General features: G+C 43.5%; 2 protein-coding genes across 4 annotated transcripts in view; one reads left to right on the plus strand and one right to left on the minus strand.

The window, feature by feature from the left end:
• The window catches only part of LOC125704624 (uncharacterized), a 158851-nt gene that overhangs the window by 3336 nt on the left and 134033 nt on the right, over positions 1-21482 (plus strand). The window lies entirely within an intron of this gene.
• Positions 3696-13367, minus strand: scocb (short coiled-coil protein b). 3 transcript variants are annotated; one of them, XM_048970490.1, is made up of 5 exons: positions 13119-13367; positions 12375-12517; positions 5812-5889; positions 5623-5703; positions 3696-5159 (listed from the first exon to the last, which is right to left on the minus strand). In XM_048970490.1, the coding sequence occupies exons 1-5, from the start codon at positions 13124-13126 to the stop codon at positions 5017-5019; spliced, it is 453 nt and encodes a 150-aa protein (XP_048826447.1). In that variant the 5' UTR covers positions 13127-13367; the 3' UTR covers positions 3696-5016. The 3 variants fall into 3 exon arrangements, with proteins under 3 accessions (XP_048826447.1, XP_048826449.1, XP_048826448.1); XM_048970492.1 differs by lacking the exons at positions 12375-12517; positions 13119-13367 and adding an exon at positions 6893-7033; XM_048970491.1 differs by lacking the exons at positions 12375-12517; positions 13119-13367 and adding an exon at positions 6756-6894.

A 21482-nucleotide genomic window follows, 5' to 3' on the forward strand; every position in this document is an offset into this window, starting at 1 on the left:
TCATAATTTCTTTTGTCCAGTCAAAGCAGTGTTGGCTGCTCTTGAATGTAGTTGGAGCTTATAGGAGAGCTGTTTAGAATACCTATCTGTGGCCGACAAATCCTATTGCAAAGTTATCGTAAGAGTGGTTGGCAAAGACAAACGCGCATTAGGACTGTCAAAAGTGTAATGTGTGCTTGTGTGATTTGTGAATCACACTTTGTGCGCTCACACACACCACTACCAATGACAGTAGTTTAGTGTGGTGGAGCTCTGCGATGCAACCTTATCCGCCTCTAATAGTGTAGTCCCTGCTGCCAGCGCTAACGGGCTCTGGTCCCACTGCCAGAAGCGTCCTCCAGAGAGCTTTGGCTTCCTGATCTCTGGGGCACTTGGGCTTTTGTTTCCTGCACCCCAGAGAAACATCCAGGAGAGTCAAATTATGACAGGCTTTCCCCGCCTCTCAGGTGTAGGTTCATATGCAAAGCAAAACGCGCAATAATTCGCCAACATACTCCCCCTATTGCTGCCACACGGATCTGGTCCATAACATGTCAATTCAAATTATAAGACAAAGAACACAGCCATTTCCAGTACTGCCAGCATCATATTAATGATGGGATACCAGCCAAATGCTGTGGTATGTGGCCCAAGCTTAATACTGAAGGGGAGAAGAGTATTTCACCATCCCAACAAAGATGGTTGTGAGATTGATTTTGACCTGCATGGGGATGACATGGAAGTAATTAAAGGCACCAATCCTCAGAATAATGTAAATTTTTCTTGGAGGGGGGAGATGTCCATCTGTTATTTTAAGACTGCCCCCTAAAATGCCAGTTGAGGGTCCTCGCCTCGATCCAGTATTTCCGCATCTGCTGTTTGCAGTTGGAAGACGACGTTGTTGCGAAACTTGGCTATTCTAAGACGATGAAGAACTTCGTAAGTCAGCAGGTCTCTCAGGACTGGGATTTATTGGTAAGCCTTACTACTCTGTAAGCTGCCGTTTTGGCCATATCCAGAGGAGATGCAAGTGAAATTCAGAGATTAACAAGGTTAATGGCAGTTCGAGGCATGGTAGTGTAGAGAAAGGAGCGTCGTCTTCTTGTGAAGCACAATCATGAACTTGGTAGATCATTAGCTCATGGGAATCAGACTCTGGCTTTAAATAATTGACCGGTGCGGCACAATGCAATGGCAGATCTTTCCAGAGAGATGTATAGATATATATTTTTGACTTCACTTTGAAGACACTGCCACTCAAACACCCTATAAGGCATTTTCATCTCGAACAATAAAGACAACTGGAGAGAACATTTTCATATTTATGTTTTGTCTATTTCATTTAAATACCTTTAGGAAATTTATGGCACTGTGTATTACGGGCGTGTGAATTCCCTAGGCAAAATGTTCCATGCCTCGGATATTCCAGTGCTGGTGGACTTCATTTTGATGTTCTATAAGGACAAACCCATCGACTGGCTCCTGGATCATTTTTTTGTGGGTGAAAGTGTGCATATATATTTACATTTTGTTTTTGACTTCTGCGAAGAGTAAATCTAACAATTATCTGTTTTTTATCTGCCAGATATTTATTATGACCGAGTGACGATCAGCCATTCAGCAGCGTCCTTTCGGGATTCATCCAGGAACAACCACTGGTTCTAGAGTTCCATCTAGTGGCCATTTATGAACAATATTTCAACACATGAGTTCTCTACAATCAGATCCCCCCCCCCCCCCCGTTTCATTTTTTTTAAAAACGAACTTAATCTTGACTAACCACGGAATTATGCCGTGTTTCGAAACAGCATCCAGACACCTTTTAATAAAGCAGTGTTTTTTTACAGATGTATTTGTTGGATAGAATCATTTTGACAAAACTCCTGACACACTTGTGTCCCGAGCCTGATGGATCTTTGCACTAGTCACCTTGCTTGTACAGTCCTCATGAGCTTTGGATGTGTGATTACCATCCAACCAGCCCAGAATCCATCAGGACCACCACAGACCTTCCAAGACATCAAGCAACGGTGCATGTGATGTCTTACATCATATCACGAGGAAACTATTTTTCAAGGCGTCACGTCAATATTTTAGCAAGAAGTTTTCACAATCCTGACATAAAGATACTCCTGGTGACAAGTGATGAACGTAACAAAGTGATGATCTTGGGTTGAATTAATAAACTCAAAGTGTCTAAAAATACATGCAACCAAGTGTTAGGTGTTTAAATATAACAAAATATAAGTTCAATAAAAGAATGAAAATACAAGCCACAATGTATAGCTGTTTGGAACAAGGTCAGGATTGTGGAAACTTTTTTCTGTATTTTTTTAAAATAACAAAACCACTCTAAAGACAAAGGCATCATAAAATTGGCTGCACGGAGAAACTTGACTTAGAGCAATGAAGCATTATGAAGCATTATGAAGCATTATGAAGCATTATGAAGCATTTTGGATTATCTGTCCAGATTTGAAGATGCAGTAATGCCAGAGGTATTATGTAATGGTAGTTTTTTGGGGCTTTTTTTTAGGCCTTTTTTTTTGTTTCTGTTATGGGAGGAACTTTCTTCCACATAATTAAAGGTGTGTTGTTTGATAATTGCCACAAAGCATTTCCAATAAAATTCTGGAGTAAAATATAACGTACTATCGCTGAACACGCCCACAGTCCTAGACTTCAGGAGCTGGACACATTTCAATGTTACATTGTTTACTTTATGAAACAGTAATGTAGCTTACTCTTGCATGTGTGAAGGAGGATCACTTACATATACAAATATCCAGCATTAGCTGATTTGTTTCTTGGACGGCATGGTCTGGAAACGCAAATCATTAGAGAGTAGTGACTGCTATGACAACCAAGACCATCTCCCACGTCTGGTGCATATTCTTCATTGATATACTGAAAGACATTGTGTCAGAAAACACATTGTTCTAGCGAGAACTATATAAGAGTAAGAGTTTAAAAAACAGTGCAATGACTGACATCCTGCAGCAGAAACGAAAAAGTAAATCTAATCTAAAGCGAGCTCTGACGGATCTGATCAACCCAAAGGATCAAACAAAAACAGAAGAGAATGTTAAAATCATACATCTCTAGGTGCCATTCTCAGGATCTGTACATATCACATGTACCATCCTTTGCACTGACATTCTGTAACTAAGCTGTTATTTGTTCTAAATTGAACCACTTATTTCATCCCTCCTCAAAGTGATACTTGACAATAAAAGCATAATGAGCCACGAACTGTTACACTTTCGGAATCAGACGACTTTTCTGCCGCACATATAGTGTGACATTCTGGCGTTGGCCCTTCATTTTCCCTTGCTGGCATTTATAGATATTCTGGAAAGAGTAGCAGGTTTCAATCTTAGCAAGGAATAGGGGGAAATAGAAAAATGGACGTTGTTCAAAGTCTTTCAGTCCCCTCAGTCAGACCATCATCTCCATTCCTCTTTGGCTCCCTGTACAAATTTCTTGTAATTTTATTCATTTAGCACCTGGATTTTTGAGAGCTTTGCCTACAGCTCCTACACCTGGATGATGCATATTGGTTCTTCAACTTTCGACCTTATGAATCAACTGATCCAGTACATCCATTCAATTTGCTTCTGCCACAGTACTTCCCATTCGATAACAAGAAATTACAACTATTCTCCTCATACACGAGCTGCATGAAGAAAGGTAAAAACTGTTGATCGAGACAAGCATTTATCTTTTCATTTTTTGTTTATTTAATGCATTGAATATAATGTAGACGATTAAAACACGATTCCAGCTGAGACGAAAGGAAAATAAAAAACTTTTATTGAAACAAAATACCAAAATGGACTACAACTGTACAGAAAGCGAGGCATTACAATGTGTTAGTAAATGCTACATGTGTAAATTAAGCAAATAATAACAAAAATGTTCAATACATGAAATAAATTAGATCTACACAAAATGGCACAAACCATCACACAATTCCCTTTTCCAAAAAGGCTGTTTCACCTCATCAGGAACAAACCAGAGCTTGCCAAAAAAGGTTAAACTTTCTTTGAAAAATTCATTGTTTAAGAGGTGCCTTGCAGAATACATGAGTGACGGATTCATGATCAATCGATCAAACAATAGGAATCGGAAACAGGAATACACAACACTACCCCAGGCTGTTAGTGCAGTACGTCAGTAGGTATCTTTTACCTCTTGGTGAGCAGAGCAGGACAGGAAACGGCCCAAGTCCTTAATGTACTGCACTTTGAATAAAAGTGACCAAAATCCTATTTCAGTCCAAACTCCTCTCTACTGAGGTCTAATGTGCTTCACTGATGTGATACTTCCCCATAATTACACGCATTGTGCTATCCGAGTTTTACAAGATTATTTCTACTATCTTGTTCATAGACATGATTCGGGATTCCTGTGCAAGCTCTGCTGCATGTCCGCTTACAAAAGGCTAACACTGGCACTGTTAATCTAAGTCAGTTCACATACCTACCAGAGCCATTCACTGAGGGAGGGAATATTATCAAACGAAGGTGCTCACTCACGTTGTGTCTGTGCTTCTTCTCATTAAGTCAGTAACACTTATTAAGAGGGTGTATATGAAAAATGCACTGCATATATGATGCTACAATACAGTGAACTTTTACAGTGGAGTGAAACAATACTAGTTAATAACAGTTAAGGCAGAATAGACTGGCTTCCTGATACGAAATGTCATTTATTTCCTTGTATTAATTTACCCATTGCCGAAGGAGGCCCTTTCGACATTCTGGAAATAACCAATGTTGAAAAAATATCAACCAGTAAAACACTATAAGCAAAGCTTATTCCTGCCAGTTCATAAGCTAAACGCCTTATTAAAAAAGCGTTGTCCAAAAGCGCAACTCGCAGATCAAACCAAAACGAAAAAAAACAAAAGCAGGAAAGCTTCCAGACTGAACCTTAAAACAACTGACAGAGCTTCAAGGGTGTCTTGTTTAAGGTTCCGAAACTGTAAACATGGCCATGTTGCCAGAGTGGGCTGTAGGTAAGGGGCACAGCACCTTACTTTCGCTTGCCCTTCGTATCGGTGGTTTGGAAGACGCTAGAGGCCGACATGAGGTTCTCGATGTACTGTCCCAGCACCTGGTTTTCAGACTTCAGCTTCAGATTCTCCTCCTTCACTGCATCCACCCGTGCAGAGAGATCTGAGAAACAACACAAGAGCACTCAATCACCTTTAATTGCCTATTGGTGAAACAACCACTGATGTCTTCAACGGAATTACATCTCGTTGGCTCGTTTTTGGCAGTTTATCACAAACTTTGTCTATATTCATAATTGAGAGCAAATGACTTTCATTTTCCTGTCGTGCCTTCTGTGCACGCAGCATTATCCTCTGGTAGTTAGCCAGTAGCTAGACAGAAGCAGACAGGTTACCGCAAGGCAAAGTAGGCAAGTAAAAAAAAGAATTACCGTAGTTTTAAGTTTTTTGATAGGTTATGTATTAAAAAAAACAAAAAAAAGAACACCATATGCGGACTACTTGATTACTATAAGAAAATTATTTAAGCAGTATTTGTACAGGAATGATTCTGTCCCAAGCAACAAAATCTTGGTCTGGATTTTTACTCTCTAGACCTGAATTACCCACCTCTGATTCATGCCTACCTTCCAGTGTGTGCTGGAGCTCCAAGACCTGGTTGATGAGTCGTGTTTTCTCCTCCACCTCCACCTGATTCTCCACATCACCTGCACACACGGACAAATGTGACTTGACGTCAAACGATGCCTATGGGGGGAGCTAGACTTAATGTTGCATGAACCAAGCAGGACCAGCAGAAGAACAAACGGACATACCATCCATTTTGGACTTCACACTGAAGCACACCTCTTCCTCCTCCTCTTTCAGATGCAGAACTGTAGTTCTGTTCTCCCCTTAAAAATTTACAAAAGAAATAATAATAATAAACACAGCTGACACGCAGGGTGAAATATGTACATTCTGGTTTTGATTACAGTATAACCTGCAGAACTATTAAACCCAGAAAAATCGTAATATATTCTAAATGAGTTGAACTGTAGACGTATATAAAATTTATGCAAACTTATCGTGCAAGTACTAAGAAATTAGATACCCAAAATACCATGCAGTGAACCAAACTGGTCTTATTAAATAAATTCAAACCCCAAATGGAACTCAAAAGCTTCCCAGGACATTTAAAAGGTGACCTTTTAGAGTAACGTGCTGCTGGCCGTATCAAGGGCAAATTATTAGCCAGAAATCGATGTATTTTTAGGAACAAGACACGTTTACAAACACGACTAGTTTTACAAGAGTTAACTAGTTAGGGGGCACCTGGATAGGGGGCTGGTAGTTCTAGTAAAGCACCGACCAAGGCCTTTCCGCGGAGCCACGGCACTGCTAAGCGGCTAGCCCAGCCGCCTAACTCTGGGGCCGGGCTAGCGCCCCACATCCCTGCTGTTAAAAACATTACATGGTCGTAACGTCAGACAGCGCCACACAGCGCTCCTATACCCCCGGGAATAAAAACGCTAGACGCCTGGACATCTTTTTTACATCCACACGGGAGGCTGCTTGTGCTAAACGGCTACACGGCGGCCGCTGAAATCACAACAAGTCGGCCCGGGGCCTACGCACCAGGCGCCCGCCTGCTTCTCACTGCGACCGGCCATTAGCCGACATGCTAACAGCTTTTAGCTTTCCGATTTAAAAACCATGAGAAAGTTCGAGCAAACGGCTAAATTTCACCATCTTAGCGAAATGCTGCAGGGATACGTACCCTAGAGAAGCGTGTCTGCAGAGTTTTATTCTAATATTAATTATTACTATTATTATTAGTTTGTTTATTATTGTGTTTGGTTGCGCCGACCCGGGCTGTATCGGATCCCGGGGCGACACTCGCCCAGCGCTGCGAACCTTTCAGTCCGGGATTATCAGACGCTTCCTCCGCCCCGATTACCAGTCTCTCCACCAGAGGGGCGTAAAGCGCAGCGATGGAGAAATGACATAAAAACACCGCGTCACCTTCACAACTTAATAAATCTCAGTATTAACAAACCCAGTCAAGGGAAACAAGGAATAAGCCAGTGTTGCAAAAATTAAGATTTTTAAAATATTGATTAATAATCTATTTATACTGGAAAAAATATATCAAAGAAACGATATATTACCTATAATTATCTACTTACATGTAAATGAAAAGTATAATGTAATTTATTATTTACCGATCTGCAAACATTACGAATATGGTGATTATTGTAGCAGCCAAGTATCTTCGCACGTTTTCTTTTGAGCTCATTTTAACTGCAAAGCGCGTATTAGTCGAAGCTGAACAGCAACTTTAAAGACAAAGAGTATTGAAATTAGTTTGTTTTCACGGATTTATTACGTTTTAATAGTGTCAGCCTCGTTATGATGTGTTTGTTGCGAAAAGCTTCCTTTGTCCGTATGATAGGCGAGGGAGCAGCGCTACACATCGCTGCAGGGAAGGTTCTGGCACAGGATGCATTTACCTGCTGGCCTCCTTTTGCCATCAGGCTGCCCAGTTAGACACCAGTTAGGACAGAACCAAAATCTGGGCTGGGATTGCATTTTAAACCCCACTCTTCCAGTTCTGATGGTCTTTTATAGTTTCCCAGATAAGTAAGACTTTCAGATTGACCTACTTTTCATGTCCTGTGTCCTTACTTACATTTACACTAATAATATTCCCACTTTGGATCCAGTCCTATGCTTCAGACAACAGCTTGGATGCATTCTCAATTCTGAGTGATAATTGCTTCCCAAGTCTGTGGAAAGATCCTTTATTTTATATATTTTTTTTGCATTTCTTTGGATGTTGGTTGGCATTGCTCACGGCAGTTTGTTGTGTGGGTGGCGAGGTTTAAATAATGTGTTGTTTGTAATGGTTTATAACTGCACCCATTAAAATATTCTACTGAATATGAAAGAGGACAAGACAGCTAATTGACCTTTAGCCTCATGAAACAAATGCATTTGAAGCAGAAATTGAGTTTTACCGTCGTAAACCCACAACGAGATTATTTCATTTCCTCTCCCTGCTGTACCTTTGTGAGTATGATCAGTGTTTACACAAAGTGGATGCTCGCGTCTTACAGATGATCTGCACGCAACCGGCAAACAGCCATGCGGTTCTGGACACATGTCGCGTATCCGCCGCAGGATGCCAGAGATGGCTGGCGGCTCCGCCATGTTAACTACTGCGGAATGACCAGTGAGTGGAGAGAATTGTTTCCTCCTGGGGAAATTCACAAGAATTTGATTGTAAGAGGGACAGGCAGTGGGATGAGTGCATAAAAAGGGGATGAGTTTATCTAATTCACCTATCTTCTTCCGTAGCTTCTGTATCTACTGGGATGCCAACAGCTTGTCTGCATTACTGACACTGATACATGTATATTATGTGTAGTGGGCATGTGTGTGTTTGCATGTGATGAATGTGGACGTACACATTAATGTTTGTGTATGTGTGTTGCAAATGTAAAAATGTGGACAGTATTATTTTCTTTAATTAGTTAAATTATGAACAAGTTTTAAATTAGCATTAAAATTAGCATTTCCCTTTTTATTGAATTTAATTTACCAAAAAAAATTGAAATATCCCGATCTACTCCATTGTCTGACGTTTCCATGCATTGCTGTTCAAATTTTCCATTAACTCGGCTGCTAGTTTCTTTATGCTGTTCTGCTTATTAACAATAGAGGGCGACAAAGCACACATTAAACTTCAGGGCCAGGAGTCTCGTCTGCCAGATACGGGGGAAAACAAACACGTTTATGGAACAGTACCAAGGCTATAGACAAACTTGATTATTTTTCCAACAGTCTGTGTCTCCCAGTGTTTGGAACAGCTGCTAGTGTTTGTTTTTCTCTGATTGTAGTTGTGATGTATTTCTGTGCATTTGCATGGATGCAGTCTTGCACATCGCCTAGCACTCAGCCATGTGCTAGGCATGCCTTGTTGTGCTTAACAAAAACCTCTTCTTTTAAACTACTTGGTGCTCAGTTTGAAATAGAATTGAAGGCATCGCATCTGATCTCAGACGATATGTTTTCACAATGCCATACCAGAAATGTAATTTTTTGTAGGGGAAGGATTTGCAACCACACCTCTCCGAAATCTCTGGGCTGTACTGAGCTATGATGGCATGCACAGCACCTTTCCTCAGCCACGGCCTTTTAAGCCTCCCAGGGATTGTCACCCCTGGTGTCATGCGACGATGACCGCGGCTCTCTGCTCTTTAAATTCACACTGCGGCGCTATAAATTTAGCTTGACAGGAAATATGGATATGGAATAGTAGGTATGGCTGCTTTCTTTGAATACTAATCTGCTATTCAATTTCTGCAGTAGGAGTACTTTCAGCAGGCTCCATCGACCAGCATGCTGTCAACACAGCTGGGAAATTTACAGGTGTTTAATCCTCGCTGGGCTGACATTTGAATGTTTTATGATTATATGGTCATCGGAGACGTTGGAGACCAGCACCATTCAGAGTTAACTGTGTTGTCTGCAGATGGGCCACACTCATAGAGTCCCTATACAAGCTGGTCTTTGTCTGTCAGATGGGGTTGGTTTTTGGCTGCTTAACACAATTGTGCATTTCAGGCATTAAGCATCTGATCGCGGTTCATCCTCAGTTATTCTTTTGACAACTATTAATTTATATATACTTCGTTACAAACTGGATTTAATAGTTTAAAGCACCGCAGCCATTCGGGTGGTCCGCTAACATTTGTGTGCGTGTGCTTAGAAATCGCATTTTCCCGAAGAATTTCCCACAATGCAATTTACTACAGTGTATGAAAGTAGGCCAAAGTATGTCAAAGTATGAAGGGGCGGACAAACAAATGAGCTCAACGAAGCCCGTAAAAGGACATAAGTAGTGAGACGTACGTGAAACGGAGTTTCTAAAGAAGCATCATGTTAAAACACGGAGAGAGTCACCCAAAGGACCCAACGGAAAGTCAGTGTTGTGTTCCACTGCATCCTCCACCAGTTCTGGCTTAGCATTTAAATATGGGCAGCGCAAAATATGCTGCTTTCCTGGCTCAATCGGAAGCACTTTAATTGCACGTAAGGAAAGTATTGCGGATGCTTAATCTGCATGCATTAACCTCGCAGTTCCAGGTACCAGGACTGTCTCATTAATTCTCATCGCCTGTGATCCAATTCACGGTGCAGCTCATTGCAAGCTCACCATTCACTCATTTGTCAGCCTATCAGCCTCTCTTTGGGAGCTTCAGGTCTGGCTGATTAGTTCTTGTTAGTTACTTTGCTGCGATAAAGTCAGAAAATGGGTCACCTCCTCCCTTAAAGACTCATGTGAGTTTTTGGTTATCCATGTAATTCCCTGGGGCACCTGCCTGTGTAAGTCATTGCTATATGCTGCCGTTAGATCTTATGCTTATGCATTTAAATGTTGGGAGATTTTTGCCCACAAAATCGAGTTTGACTAATGAACACTTGCGAGCGCTAATCTTTCCCCTTATTGTCTGTGAGCGAAGACAGGTTTCCCCGAATCGCTTTGAGACATTGATTAACGTCTTAAAGATGATGGTTCATTCATGACATATTTCACTACAATAATTAACAGCAGGAGAAAATTATTTGGCAGACATGGTCAATGCTTGACATTCACTGCAGTATTCACTGTAAACTGTCAATTCTGGCCTTGATAAATGGAACTCGAGGGATGATGAAATAGAAGCGTAGAGGTCTGGATTAAACTGAGACATGCTTTTCTTATCTACAACGATCAGCTCTTCTGCTCTTCTCCGTAATGAACTAGTAATGCAAATGGTTTGTAATATTTCGCAACTGTACGAATGTGCGCAACATAAGACCCCAGATTGCTGCATGCGATGCAAGGTAGCAAAGCTAATCGTGTGATGGCGAGATACTTGGAAGTAGCTGACCCCAATAAGCTAACCGCATAACCCTGAACCTGCCTGTGTGTGAATATCTCCTGTCCGCTCCAGCACATCTGTATGCGAACACTTGCGGTTCGCTCTTGCGTGATGATGGCCACTCCTTCTTGGCTTCCGAAGGGCTTCCAAAGTATAAATATCCATTAACGAACATCTGCACTGCAGGATTGTTCTGAAGATATGACTCCTACCAAAACAAGCGGACTCTGAGAGCGATGTTCTTGGCCTAGTGAGGTATATATCAAAACAGTACTTTTATCCAGGTATGTACATGGTTCATATTGAAACAGTTTTAATCTCTAGAGTACTATGCTGTGTATTTTGTTTTTGCTCTAATATTATTCTACCCCAGCTGACGATCTCCACCTCTAACTCCCTCCCCAGCACTTGTTTCTGTTGCCCCCATGTGATTATTACCTTCAGATATGCATAAGCTTCAGCCAAGTCTTGTTTATTTGGTTCCCAGAGTAACAGCCACTAACCGAAGGCGTCCATCAACTTGCATGTGTGCAAGGAGGTGCGTGTGATAGATATTCTGGCAACATGAAACGACGGCAGCCCTGGAGGCTCAGCAGGCACGGGCACACAGCAGTACGGCGCGTTCAGATAAGGCTAAATGTGTGAGATTATGGGAAAGCAACCTTTCACAAATATTTGCACAGTCGAATTTATGGAGGTCACATTTGGAACGCTGCTATCGCAGACGAACCGAGCTTTGTGACAATTTGCATCAGTCACCCCGATGAAGAGCGAACTGTTCAAATGTGTCGCTGCTTAAGCTCTGGTCCTAATGGAGGGAGTGCTTCTGAAGTCTTATTCATCAATGCCAGCTTTCAACCACCTCAACCTCCCCATTCACCCAACTTTCTATCATCTCCCTTCTTTGAGTTTCCAATGGATCAAACGTTTTTGTCCATTACATTCATGCCTGAAGGAAACTGAAATTAGGTTCTCCAGTTTCCAGCAGGTACCTGCCTTTCCCTCAGAAAGAAGTGTCTTTTACAACAACACTATTCTCAATATAGCTCTATAATTCATATTCATAAAGCTTTTTCTCAGGTGTCAAAAGTCAAAGAAATAAAATGTAACCCCCCTGTGCTTTGTTGGATCCCTCCTTTGATGTTTTAAACCTTTTCCTAATATCCATTTTACATTTAATGCGCATTAAATTTTATCACTAAGTGCACAGTAAAGGTGTAAATGATCTGCCACTGCGTCATGTCACAGAAGTGCTTCCAGTGGAACTGCAAAGGGCCCCCGTTTCACGGCATTGTGGAGGTTATGTGGTTCGCTCACCTGCCAGCACTATCTTGTATCTCTGAATCCTTATTTTCGAGCGTCTGACTCAGTGGTAGTAAAATGGCCTTTAGAGGAGTCAGAGGGCCGCAGTGTCTGGTGACGTTCGCCCGCGCTTGTCTGCCTTCCCCATTTGCCGACCCTAATCTTACCTGAGTCGTCCGCCAGGGAGATTGTGGTGAAGGTGTCGTCCTCCTCCTCGTCGGCCTCTGCTTCCATGTTCACAGGGTGCTTCCCTCGGCGAGAGCGAGCGTGACCGTGCTCTCGCCGCCTCTCCCACCTCCGCCGCGCCTTCCTGCCAGGCACCTGCTCTCGTCAGATCACTTCCACTGAATTATTCAAGTCCCCGGGGACGACGGTTACCTGTTCTACCTGAAGAGCGGCTCCGGTGACACCGTCGCCTAGGGAACGGCAGCGACGACAACAAGGCACAGAGAGGCAGCACAACAGGTCTGCTGTAGTCAAGGACTAGCCCCAGATCAAAGTTCAGCGTGCCAAGCGGTTGGAAGGAAAATCCAACTACTGCTGTCATAAAGGAACATTTGCTCCCACGCAGAAAGGCGTTGGGGTGTATGCAACTAATGGAAAGATGCCAGCTGTTCTTTATCATGTGATTAGTGCTGTTTCTTCCACTTGAAACGGAAAGGATTTTTCGTTTTACGACTGACAGGACCAACCAAATGACATACCAGGATTTTGTGCTATCAATGAGTAGCAAGTAGCATGAATATCAACAAAAGGTACACGAATCAGTCCATCCAAACCTGCCTTTCCTTGCAAGTACTTATCGTGGTTGTAGTAGATGTAATAAATACACATATACATAATCTCAGTGATAATCTCAGTTGCAGTGTTAATACCCTTTTACATTAACTAGGTAAGAATGATATGTATACCTTTGCATCTGCACTGTGAATTCTCCCTGCTGGATCCAGATATTACATACAACGCAGTCTTGGTTCTCCAACAAGGCTTAGTGATGATTGCTGACTTGGGTCACGGAGACTCCGCAGAGGATATACAGATAAAATCGGCACATCTAAACGAAAAACCCAGGAGTGACCTAGGGAATGTTGAATATTTTATGGCTGTAAATATTATTGCTGTAATGGGTGTTATAATACTTCCATCTTCTAGTGTGGTTCTGGGAGTTGCGAGAGCAGGGCTATGCGGTTGCAACGCAGACTTCCCCCCTTCCTTACCCCTCCCCTTCCCGCCTCTTATTAATTCTGTTCTCCACTCGCACTGGTTATAAACTTCCCCCCTCCCCCTGGCAGCAGAAATCAAAGAATCCATATCAATTAGAGAGCTGAATTTCAAATGCCTTCTCTCCAAGCGCAACACTAGACGAGTTGTCTCGCGCCCACCTCGCTGGCACGTGGAAGACGCATCCATCAGCGCATTCAAACGGCTGTTTAGTTCCTTCGCATGCCGTGCTGCAATCAAAGCGAGAGGGGGGCTATTTCACGGGAGCGGCGGCTGAAAGGGAGACGGCTTTCCAGAGTAAACATGACTCCATCGCCCTGCTCCTTCCACGACAGAACGCATTTGAGTAAACAGACACGAGTCGAGATATTTATCTGCTTAAACCGCTGCTCGCAAGAGGTCCGCTGACAAACCGAACGAGTTACATAATACCGTAAGTTTGACGGCAGGACATTAAACAGATATGGCAGGAACATTGCATGGAGGTTCGACGGCTCAAAATATCTGCGTGACACCGTATCGCAGGTCATGCTTGCCTCGGCTGCGCTATTACTGATCAATGAAACAATCGGCACATTTCCTCCTTAAACATTCAGATATTCAGGGGAAGGAGCTGCAGGTAATCTTGAGGTAAAATCAGCGTAAAAGTCAAACAAATTATCAAAATATTAACATATTAAGGGTGTATCTGAGGATATTGGTGGAACAGATGAACCATATCACGTTGACATCACCCCTGACCTTAAACCCGGTACCAGCACATATAAAACTAATAGGTGACAACTGACAAACCTAGACAGGGAATTTTAGAGAGGAGAAACGCTGACCTATTTAGAAAGGGTAGGACACAGACCAGAGGAGCACAGATAGGATGCTCACAGGAAGATGACAGCAGTTATGTTCTAAAGATCATTAAATGAAAGGTATTTTCTTGGTATGTGAAAACATGCCCTATCGCTCCCCTCTCTGTGTTCTTTTTATAAGCTTTTTGCTGTTAACATAGATTCAGTACGTCTCGACTCCATCTCTCAATCAGCCAAAACAGGCTGTCGCAAAGACCAGATAAGTCTTAAGTGCAGCCAAAGTAGAATTCGCCGGATATATTTAAAGAGCGTTTTGGAAGCTCACCCAAATGAAACCGCATTTGTCAAAGATAAAGCAATCGGCCCTAGCACTATCTTCTGGATCTTTGCGCTACCGTTTGAATCCAGGATGTGATTCTGTCCATTGCCCTAGCGTAATGCCAGATGTACAAATAGGTCACCGCATGTGTAATGCGCCCACTGCGAGCTCAATGCTTCACCGAGAGACTGGCATCGCCTGTGCGACTTATCGATAATGATGTTTTTGTGAAAGAATCCGAGGCTCGCCGTGCTGGAGGTCTGTCCGGGTAATCCGTACGACGCTCGGTTCCCCTCATTCCGATGAGCAGAGTGCATAACAATCGTGCTCGGGGAACGACGGCGTGCATTTCCTGGGAGACGTGTATGCGTCGAGCCTGAGAATGAAAGTAAATAGCCCCGAAAGATGTCTCTAATTAGATTAATTTTATGCAGATGGTATTCAGATGCCATGTCTGCTTTAAGGTGCGACCGAAGCTGTGGGCAAGACTTAATCACGGCGGCTAATTCCGCATGACAGGGGTGCTGGCTGCCATTCTTCAGCAAGAAAGAGCCCAGACAAAAGCGACGACAGGAGAGCGACGTTCTGCGTGCGCGAATCCCGTGCTTCCTTTGCAAGTCTCGGTACCGTCGAGACAATACGGGAGGCAGACATGTACCGGCTGCCTGCCAATTTAGACAATTCAGTTCAGGCGTTTCAGAACTTGGACGTCTTCTTGCTCTGATGTTATTGAGATATCATCCACGCTCACTTTCTGGTTCGTATTCTGTGGCATGCGTTCCCGATTTAACTGTAAACATAAGGGCGATGAAGCAAACACGAAAACAAGCCGTGGAAATTTAAAGAAGAATTTAAGCGGAAAAAAATGATAGTTGTTTCCAGGTCTGAACTGAAGATGTCACCAAGCTGATAGACATTCGGAAAGGATGTGGCCTGTGAGGGGGATGATGGTACCTCACACCCTGGATCGTTCCAGAACATGTCCAGCGAGCCTTTACATGAATGTCAGTCAAAGAATGTGTATTTGTTGGACCTGGGAAGGCATTTAGTTTGTGTAGCTGTACTCCAGTCTGTGGAATACAAAAAACAACGGGCTTGGTAGTGGGGACGTATATGTGACTGGAAGGTGTATATTAGACAGAAGTCACCCGACACCCATCAAACACCCAAAATGTTTCCCAAGTGAAACGGCTGAATGTGTAAATCTCAATGTGATGATGAAATTCAAAGCTTGTAATAATTTGCTTTTTTTGCACAAGTACATTGGAACATGTCTCTCTGCATATTCCATCTTTCTCTCCACTGAGACATATGCACGTAGATGAGAGGGAGGTTTGGGGGTTAGAGCACAGGGTCATTTATCTAGCCCCCCCTGGAGCTCCAGGTCCCAGTGGGCAGGCGACTGTTCTGCCAAGGATGAAATTCAAACTGGCAACCTTCTGGTCACAAGCACAGATTCCTAACCTGATCAGCCAGAAACCTCCCTCCAAAGCATTTCTACAGGCCAAAGCTCACTTCTCCGTGGTCTAGTGAGCCTCACCTTTTTATGAACGATTTGAAGATAACATTGACTGTCAATAGGGTGACCCCCTAATCCATATCAGAGTGGACAGTATGAGCTACTGCAGGGTATACAAGCTACTTTAAAACTGAAAGGCTCATTTGCTTGGCTAAATAGTTCAGTTCTTCTTGCGCTTTGACTTGTTTGTTTCCTTGATTGAAAGACTCATCCAGCTGTTTTACATTAACATTAGTGACACGCGCATGATTATAGGAGATTGACCAATCAGCAAACAGCAAGAACCTCTGCGCTAAACTGAAATCCAACTAAGATGGTAGTTTGCAAACCCTGTCGTAACTGATAGTGTCCTCCCTGACACGGATTATGTGGTCACCATAACTCTCAGCTTCTGACGACCGAAGCGCTTAAGGCATGTTTAAATTCGATAATGAAGGCCCTAGTGAAACAACGTATGAATTGGTGAACCTGAGTTATCCAGACCTAAGTAAATCATCTGGCAGAGAATGAAGAGCAACAGCTTTGCCCTAAGGCCAAAGCTTACAATAAAATAACGGCGGTCAATTAAAGGCATTGCTTTGAACGTGGTGTTTCCAGCTCTCTGGCTCAGGGAAAATGAGACCATGAAAATTTTCTGCAAGTAAATACAGGGGAGGGGGGGGGGGGAGAGAGAGACCATTTTCTGCTTTACGATGCTACAGTGAAGGCTCCTGCATCCATGATAGCATTTCACAGTCATGAAGGAATGAAATTAGATATCGCCTGACGTTTATCGCTTCCATCGCCACGATTACGCTGCGGAAAAAAGGTGCAGGTCACTGGGTGTTTTGTAGGTATTAATCCAGCTCTCTGCGTAGCGAGAGGAAGAAGATGTAAGGAACATTCATGGGTCCACATGTGCTCGTGTACAGCGCGCACTCGTGGGCAGCAAACGCACCCCAGGGGGACTCTTGATTACAGTATCGTTCATCGTTATCGTTATCGTTCATGGCCTTCTTCTCATGCATATTTTATGTAGAGTTGAGAAGATGGAGCGGATGACGTGTTTAAATCAGAAATGAAGCAGGTACATTGGAATTCTTCTTTTTGCATATCCCATCTCGCACTCCTCTGAGACTTACAGGTATAGAGATACATACATACAGGCAAAAGCGAGGCTTGGAGTCCTATTTACCCAGTGCCCCTCGGGCAGGGGGTTTAAGGGCCACGATCAAAGGCACAACAGCAATGGGACTATTCTACTGGCTATGGGATTCGAACCACAACCTTCTGATCACAGGGTTGCTTCATACTCACTCTGCCCCCTGATTTGGGGGGCTTTTATAAAGCAGGTATCTCAGAGATTACGTGTTCAGTAGATCCAGAAGTTTACGCCGATTAGAGTATGCATCTGGATATTTTTAGGGAACGGCAGTGGTGTTCCCTCCCTGGCCTTCCGGCCTCATGATCATGGTCAGTGAAACCCTCCCCCTTCCCGCTTAACAGCTGTGCTATCCCCCACAGCCTCGGTGATGTGCTCAAAGTGCACTGGGTGGACCAAACAGGGGATCGGTGACACGAAAGTGACGACGATCTCTGCGTATTATTTTAGCCTTTATTATGTTTTTGCTCTTACTCCACAACTGCTTGTTGAGTGTCAGACATGCTCCAGAGGAAAGCTGAAACTACTCTCCTTTCAGCAACTGCGATGTTTTAGGAGTGCCCCCTCCCCCCCACCATCCAGACCCCCCTGACAGAAATAAGCTCCATTGTGAGTGTAGGAGACAGGGCAGACAGGAAAACAGGCATAGCGTGGCATGTGGAACAGCCGCAGAGACGCAGTGACAATTCCTCCATGAGCTTCCCATCGTGTTTTCCTCTATTTAATAACGATCCTCCCGGATTTTGGCTGTCAGTCACGGCATCATAATTCATCAAACGCAAAGTCCCTAGACCTAAAGTTTAAACCAGCCAGGGAGGGGTGTGTGCGTGTGGGGGGGATGTCTCAGCGAACATTTACTTGGTATGCTGTTATATAAGACTTGTTACACAACTCTGTCCTGGTCCAGGGGCACCCTCAAGGTCCACATTATTGATGTGGACTTCAGATTCATAACCTGCACTAATTCTAGCTTCAAGATCCCTCCCTACCCTGTCCCATGTAATTCAGAACCACGCAGTATGGAGATGAAATGCGACACGGAAGCGGACATCGAGTCTGGACAGGGTTCAAACATTCGGAAATGCGAGAGCACCATGACTAACGTGAAAACACTTATGCCGCGAAGGCCGGCAGTCTGCAGGAATATCAGTTTATTAATTAAGCGACTCTGTTAATGAAATATAACGGAGGATCTTCCAGCAAGTCCTGCGCACAGCCTGTGTCTTGTCAAAACTTTCTGACACTTTGGTGCAACGCTAGAGTTTCTGTTCCAACAGGTCTCGTTGTGCCAGGGCAATGAGCTAAAAGCGGGCGATTAAAATCGGTATGGGTCTGTTACTTATATTCTGAAGTAAAAAGACATTGATTTGCTGCAGCAAAGGTTACAGACTGTGGAGTCTTATGTTGCCAACAGTGTACAGCTATTATGCAGAGTCTGGTGTGCATGCGAAGTGTGCAGTTCTCATCCATGTTCCATTCATGCTCTCAGTTCCTAAGCTAAACCTCCAGACACAAACTGGGGGGAGGATGGGGGGACATGTTTATACTGTATTATTTTTCTGGGGATCTAAATCAATGAGGAACTGTAGCATAGTGTCTTTCAGAGGTAACAGTTGGCAAAAACATTTCTGGAAGGAACATATTGCATGTGGTGTGCGTGGTTAAAGCGTACAGCTAATTCGTGGGTTTAGATGTTCTTTGTGAATATTTCACTGAAGCCATTTCATAGCAGAATAAGTTCCCTTGTCCTGGATATGTGCTTTTTTTTTTTTTTAAGTAAACACGTCTTCACTTACTGGCAGAGAGTTTGTAGAACATGCCCCGGGCAAGATGACAAAGAGAACCACATGACAGGGAAGAGAAAGAGGAAGGACTAGAGGTGAGTTTGGGGGGGAGTGAAAAATTAAAGATCACTATTTTGGCACCAGATCAAGAAGAGATACATAAGAATACAGATATAACATTAGACTTTGGAAAGGCTATAGCTGTATGCTTGGTTGACTGTCCATATCTGTGCATATGTTCTGCTGGAGGCGCAGTGGGAAAAAAAAGCTCATGGGAGTCTTACCTACACAAAAATGTTCTGAGGGCAGAATGAAAAATGATTGGTTCAGAGAGATAGCCAATCAGATTGTAGAAGAGGTGGGTCTAAAGAACTAGAGAAGGTGGGACCACGGCATCGGATTGCTTAGTCCCACTTCCTCTACTTGCTTGGACCCATCTTATCTACAATTTGATTGGTTATCTCTCTGAACCAATCACTTTTAATTTTACCCTCAGAACATTTTGTGTATGTAAAACTCCTGCGAGGAGAATCTAGCTGCTGAACTACATTGTTGGGTCTATGTCACCAAATGGTGTTTTGATGCTGCCTCAAGTGACATCTGCCCGACATGAAGAAATCGACGTAATAGTTATGCTTTCCTTACCGAATGAAGTTATTGATGGATTGACAGAGCACAAGACATCGTTAGCTGCAGACTAGCCCTGGTTCCTCCATAGCGCTACATCGGCTGTGCAGCTAGCAGATGTCCGGCCTGGCAGGAACTCACTGGAAACAAGCGGTGCTGCATGGGGAGATTGTATAAGTGTGTGGGCCCATCTGCCTCTGAGTTCCACTGGCGCAAGAGATACAGGCCTGTGGGATCTCAGGACTCTGTGAGACTCCATTATCAGGGAAATGTGCACAGTGACTCAACGACAAAACACCAGTGGCGGGAGGGTGGGGGATCACTGAACACGTGGTGGGTAAACAGCCGATAGGCTGCAGCTTGTTCTGGCGGAAGGCTCCTTCACTGACCACTATCTTCATTTAAACGTTGTGATTGAAAGTATTCAAGATTCTAAGTGTCATGTTGTTTTCTGCTTTGTTGAAATGAGTATAAAGCAACCATTCCTCTTCAGACACACAAAATACAATTTCCACATGCAGGATGTAGAGATGGGAAATCATATCCTCAACATTTTTTTTTTTCCAGAAAGGCCTTGCATGTTTTTTTTGCTGTTCAGTTTTTACTGTACTGCCCTCTTCTGGAATATAAAGACTTTGGAAGAACTGTTGTGTGTCTATAGTCACAACAAATTTTACAAAGAAAATAACCAGTGGCAACGATAAAAGGTGTCAAACGGGTTGTGGCGACAGTTCAATTAAATCCACTCTGAGGCGCGCTGTGAAATGCCAAGCTGTTAAATATGCCTTTACTATGGTCATAATAACGTATTTGTGAAGGATCACATTATTGTGTGGTATAGTTATTGTGTATTGTTGCTGTACTGCTTGTCCTGGTCAGAGTCTCATGGTTTTTAAACATATAGTCTTTGTTTTTTATTTTGTTTTGGTCATAGGTCATGCCAGTGTGAGCCAAGCAGTATTTGATGGTAAGTGAGCATGTCAGGCGAAGGTGGAGTATGTATTGTAAAACCACACACAGCATCTGCTTTTGGTCAGACTCATCAATGAAACACCATTACTAAATTATCATAAAACTGCAGAATATGACTGTAACAGAGGCTAGTAAGCACTGGAGTTAACTTTTAGAAGCGTAACCCATGATAGGTGGCCGTATCTGAACAAGAATGATGCACTTGTCTGATTAATTAACCGTAACAACTTAATCCTTGTACAAAGTGGGCTCGGCAAGGATCCGTAGACCTGTCCAATTTGGCTTTAATTACTGCGGTAACACGGACAAGGGCAGCGCACTGACCCGGGGAATACGACGTTTTTGGGCAATAATGAGATGTTTGTTGTGCTGAGCCGGAGCCTAATTGGCCCAACTGTGGACGAGACACCGAGCTCAATGGACTGACATTAGTGAGAGGTTAAAGGATAAATATGAAGACAAACCAGCGAGTTTGAAAGATGGTGTCTTGGGGCTGTTGATCCAGAATCTTCCCTGAAATGATGTGTCATTTCCTTCTGGGCCACCTCTGCATCTTCCCCTCAAAAGCACAGCTGCTGCCTTGTGCTGACCCTGTCTTGCTATCCATGAGACACACAGACAATATACAGGTGAGAGGTCAGCCAGTATGCAGCACCCCGGGAGCCGGGGGTTAAGGGCCTCGTGCAGCGGTCCAATGATAGCGTCAGTCTACTGGTGCTGGGATTCAAACAAGTTACTTTCCGATCATGAGCACAGGCCCTAACCTGCTGAGCTACACACGCCCCACATGTCTGTGGTCAGTTGGCGCCCTGTCCTGAGTTATACCCATTGCTTTTGGGATAGGCTAAGCACCCCCCGCCACCCAGTGGATATAGAAAAGGTATGAATG

Source organism: Brienomyrus brachyistius, chromosome 12 (genome assembly GCF_023856365.1).
Source record: "Brienomyrus brachyistius isolate T26 chromosome 12, BBRACH_0.4, whole genome shotgun sequence".
Classification (NCBI taxonomy): Eukaryota; Metazoa; Chordata; class Actinopteri; order Osteoglossiformes; family Mormyridae; genus Brienomyrus; species Brienomyrus brachyistius.

Coding starts and splice junctions, on each gene's coding strand:
- scocb (XM_048970490.1), bottom strand. Junction 5,890..12,374: donor CTCCCTGGCGGACGACTCAG/GTAAGATTAGGG, acceptor TAAATTTTTAAG/GGGAGAACAGAACTACAGTT. Junction 5,704..5,811: donor TGTGAAGTCCAAAATGGATG/GTATGTCCGTTT, acceptor CCGTGTGTGCAG/GTGATGTGGAGAATCAGGTG.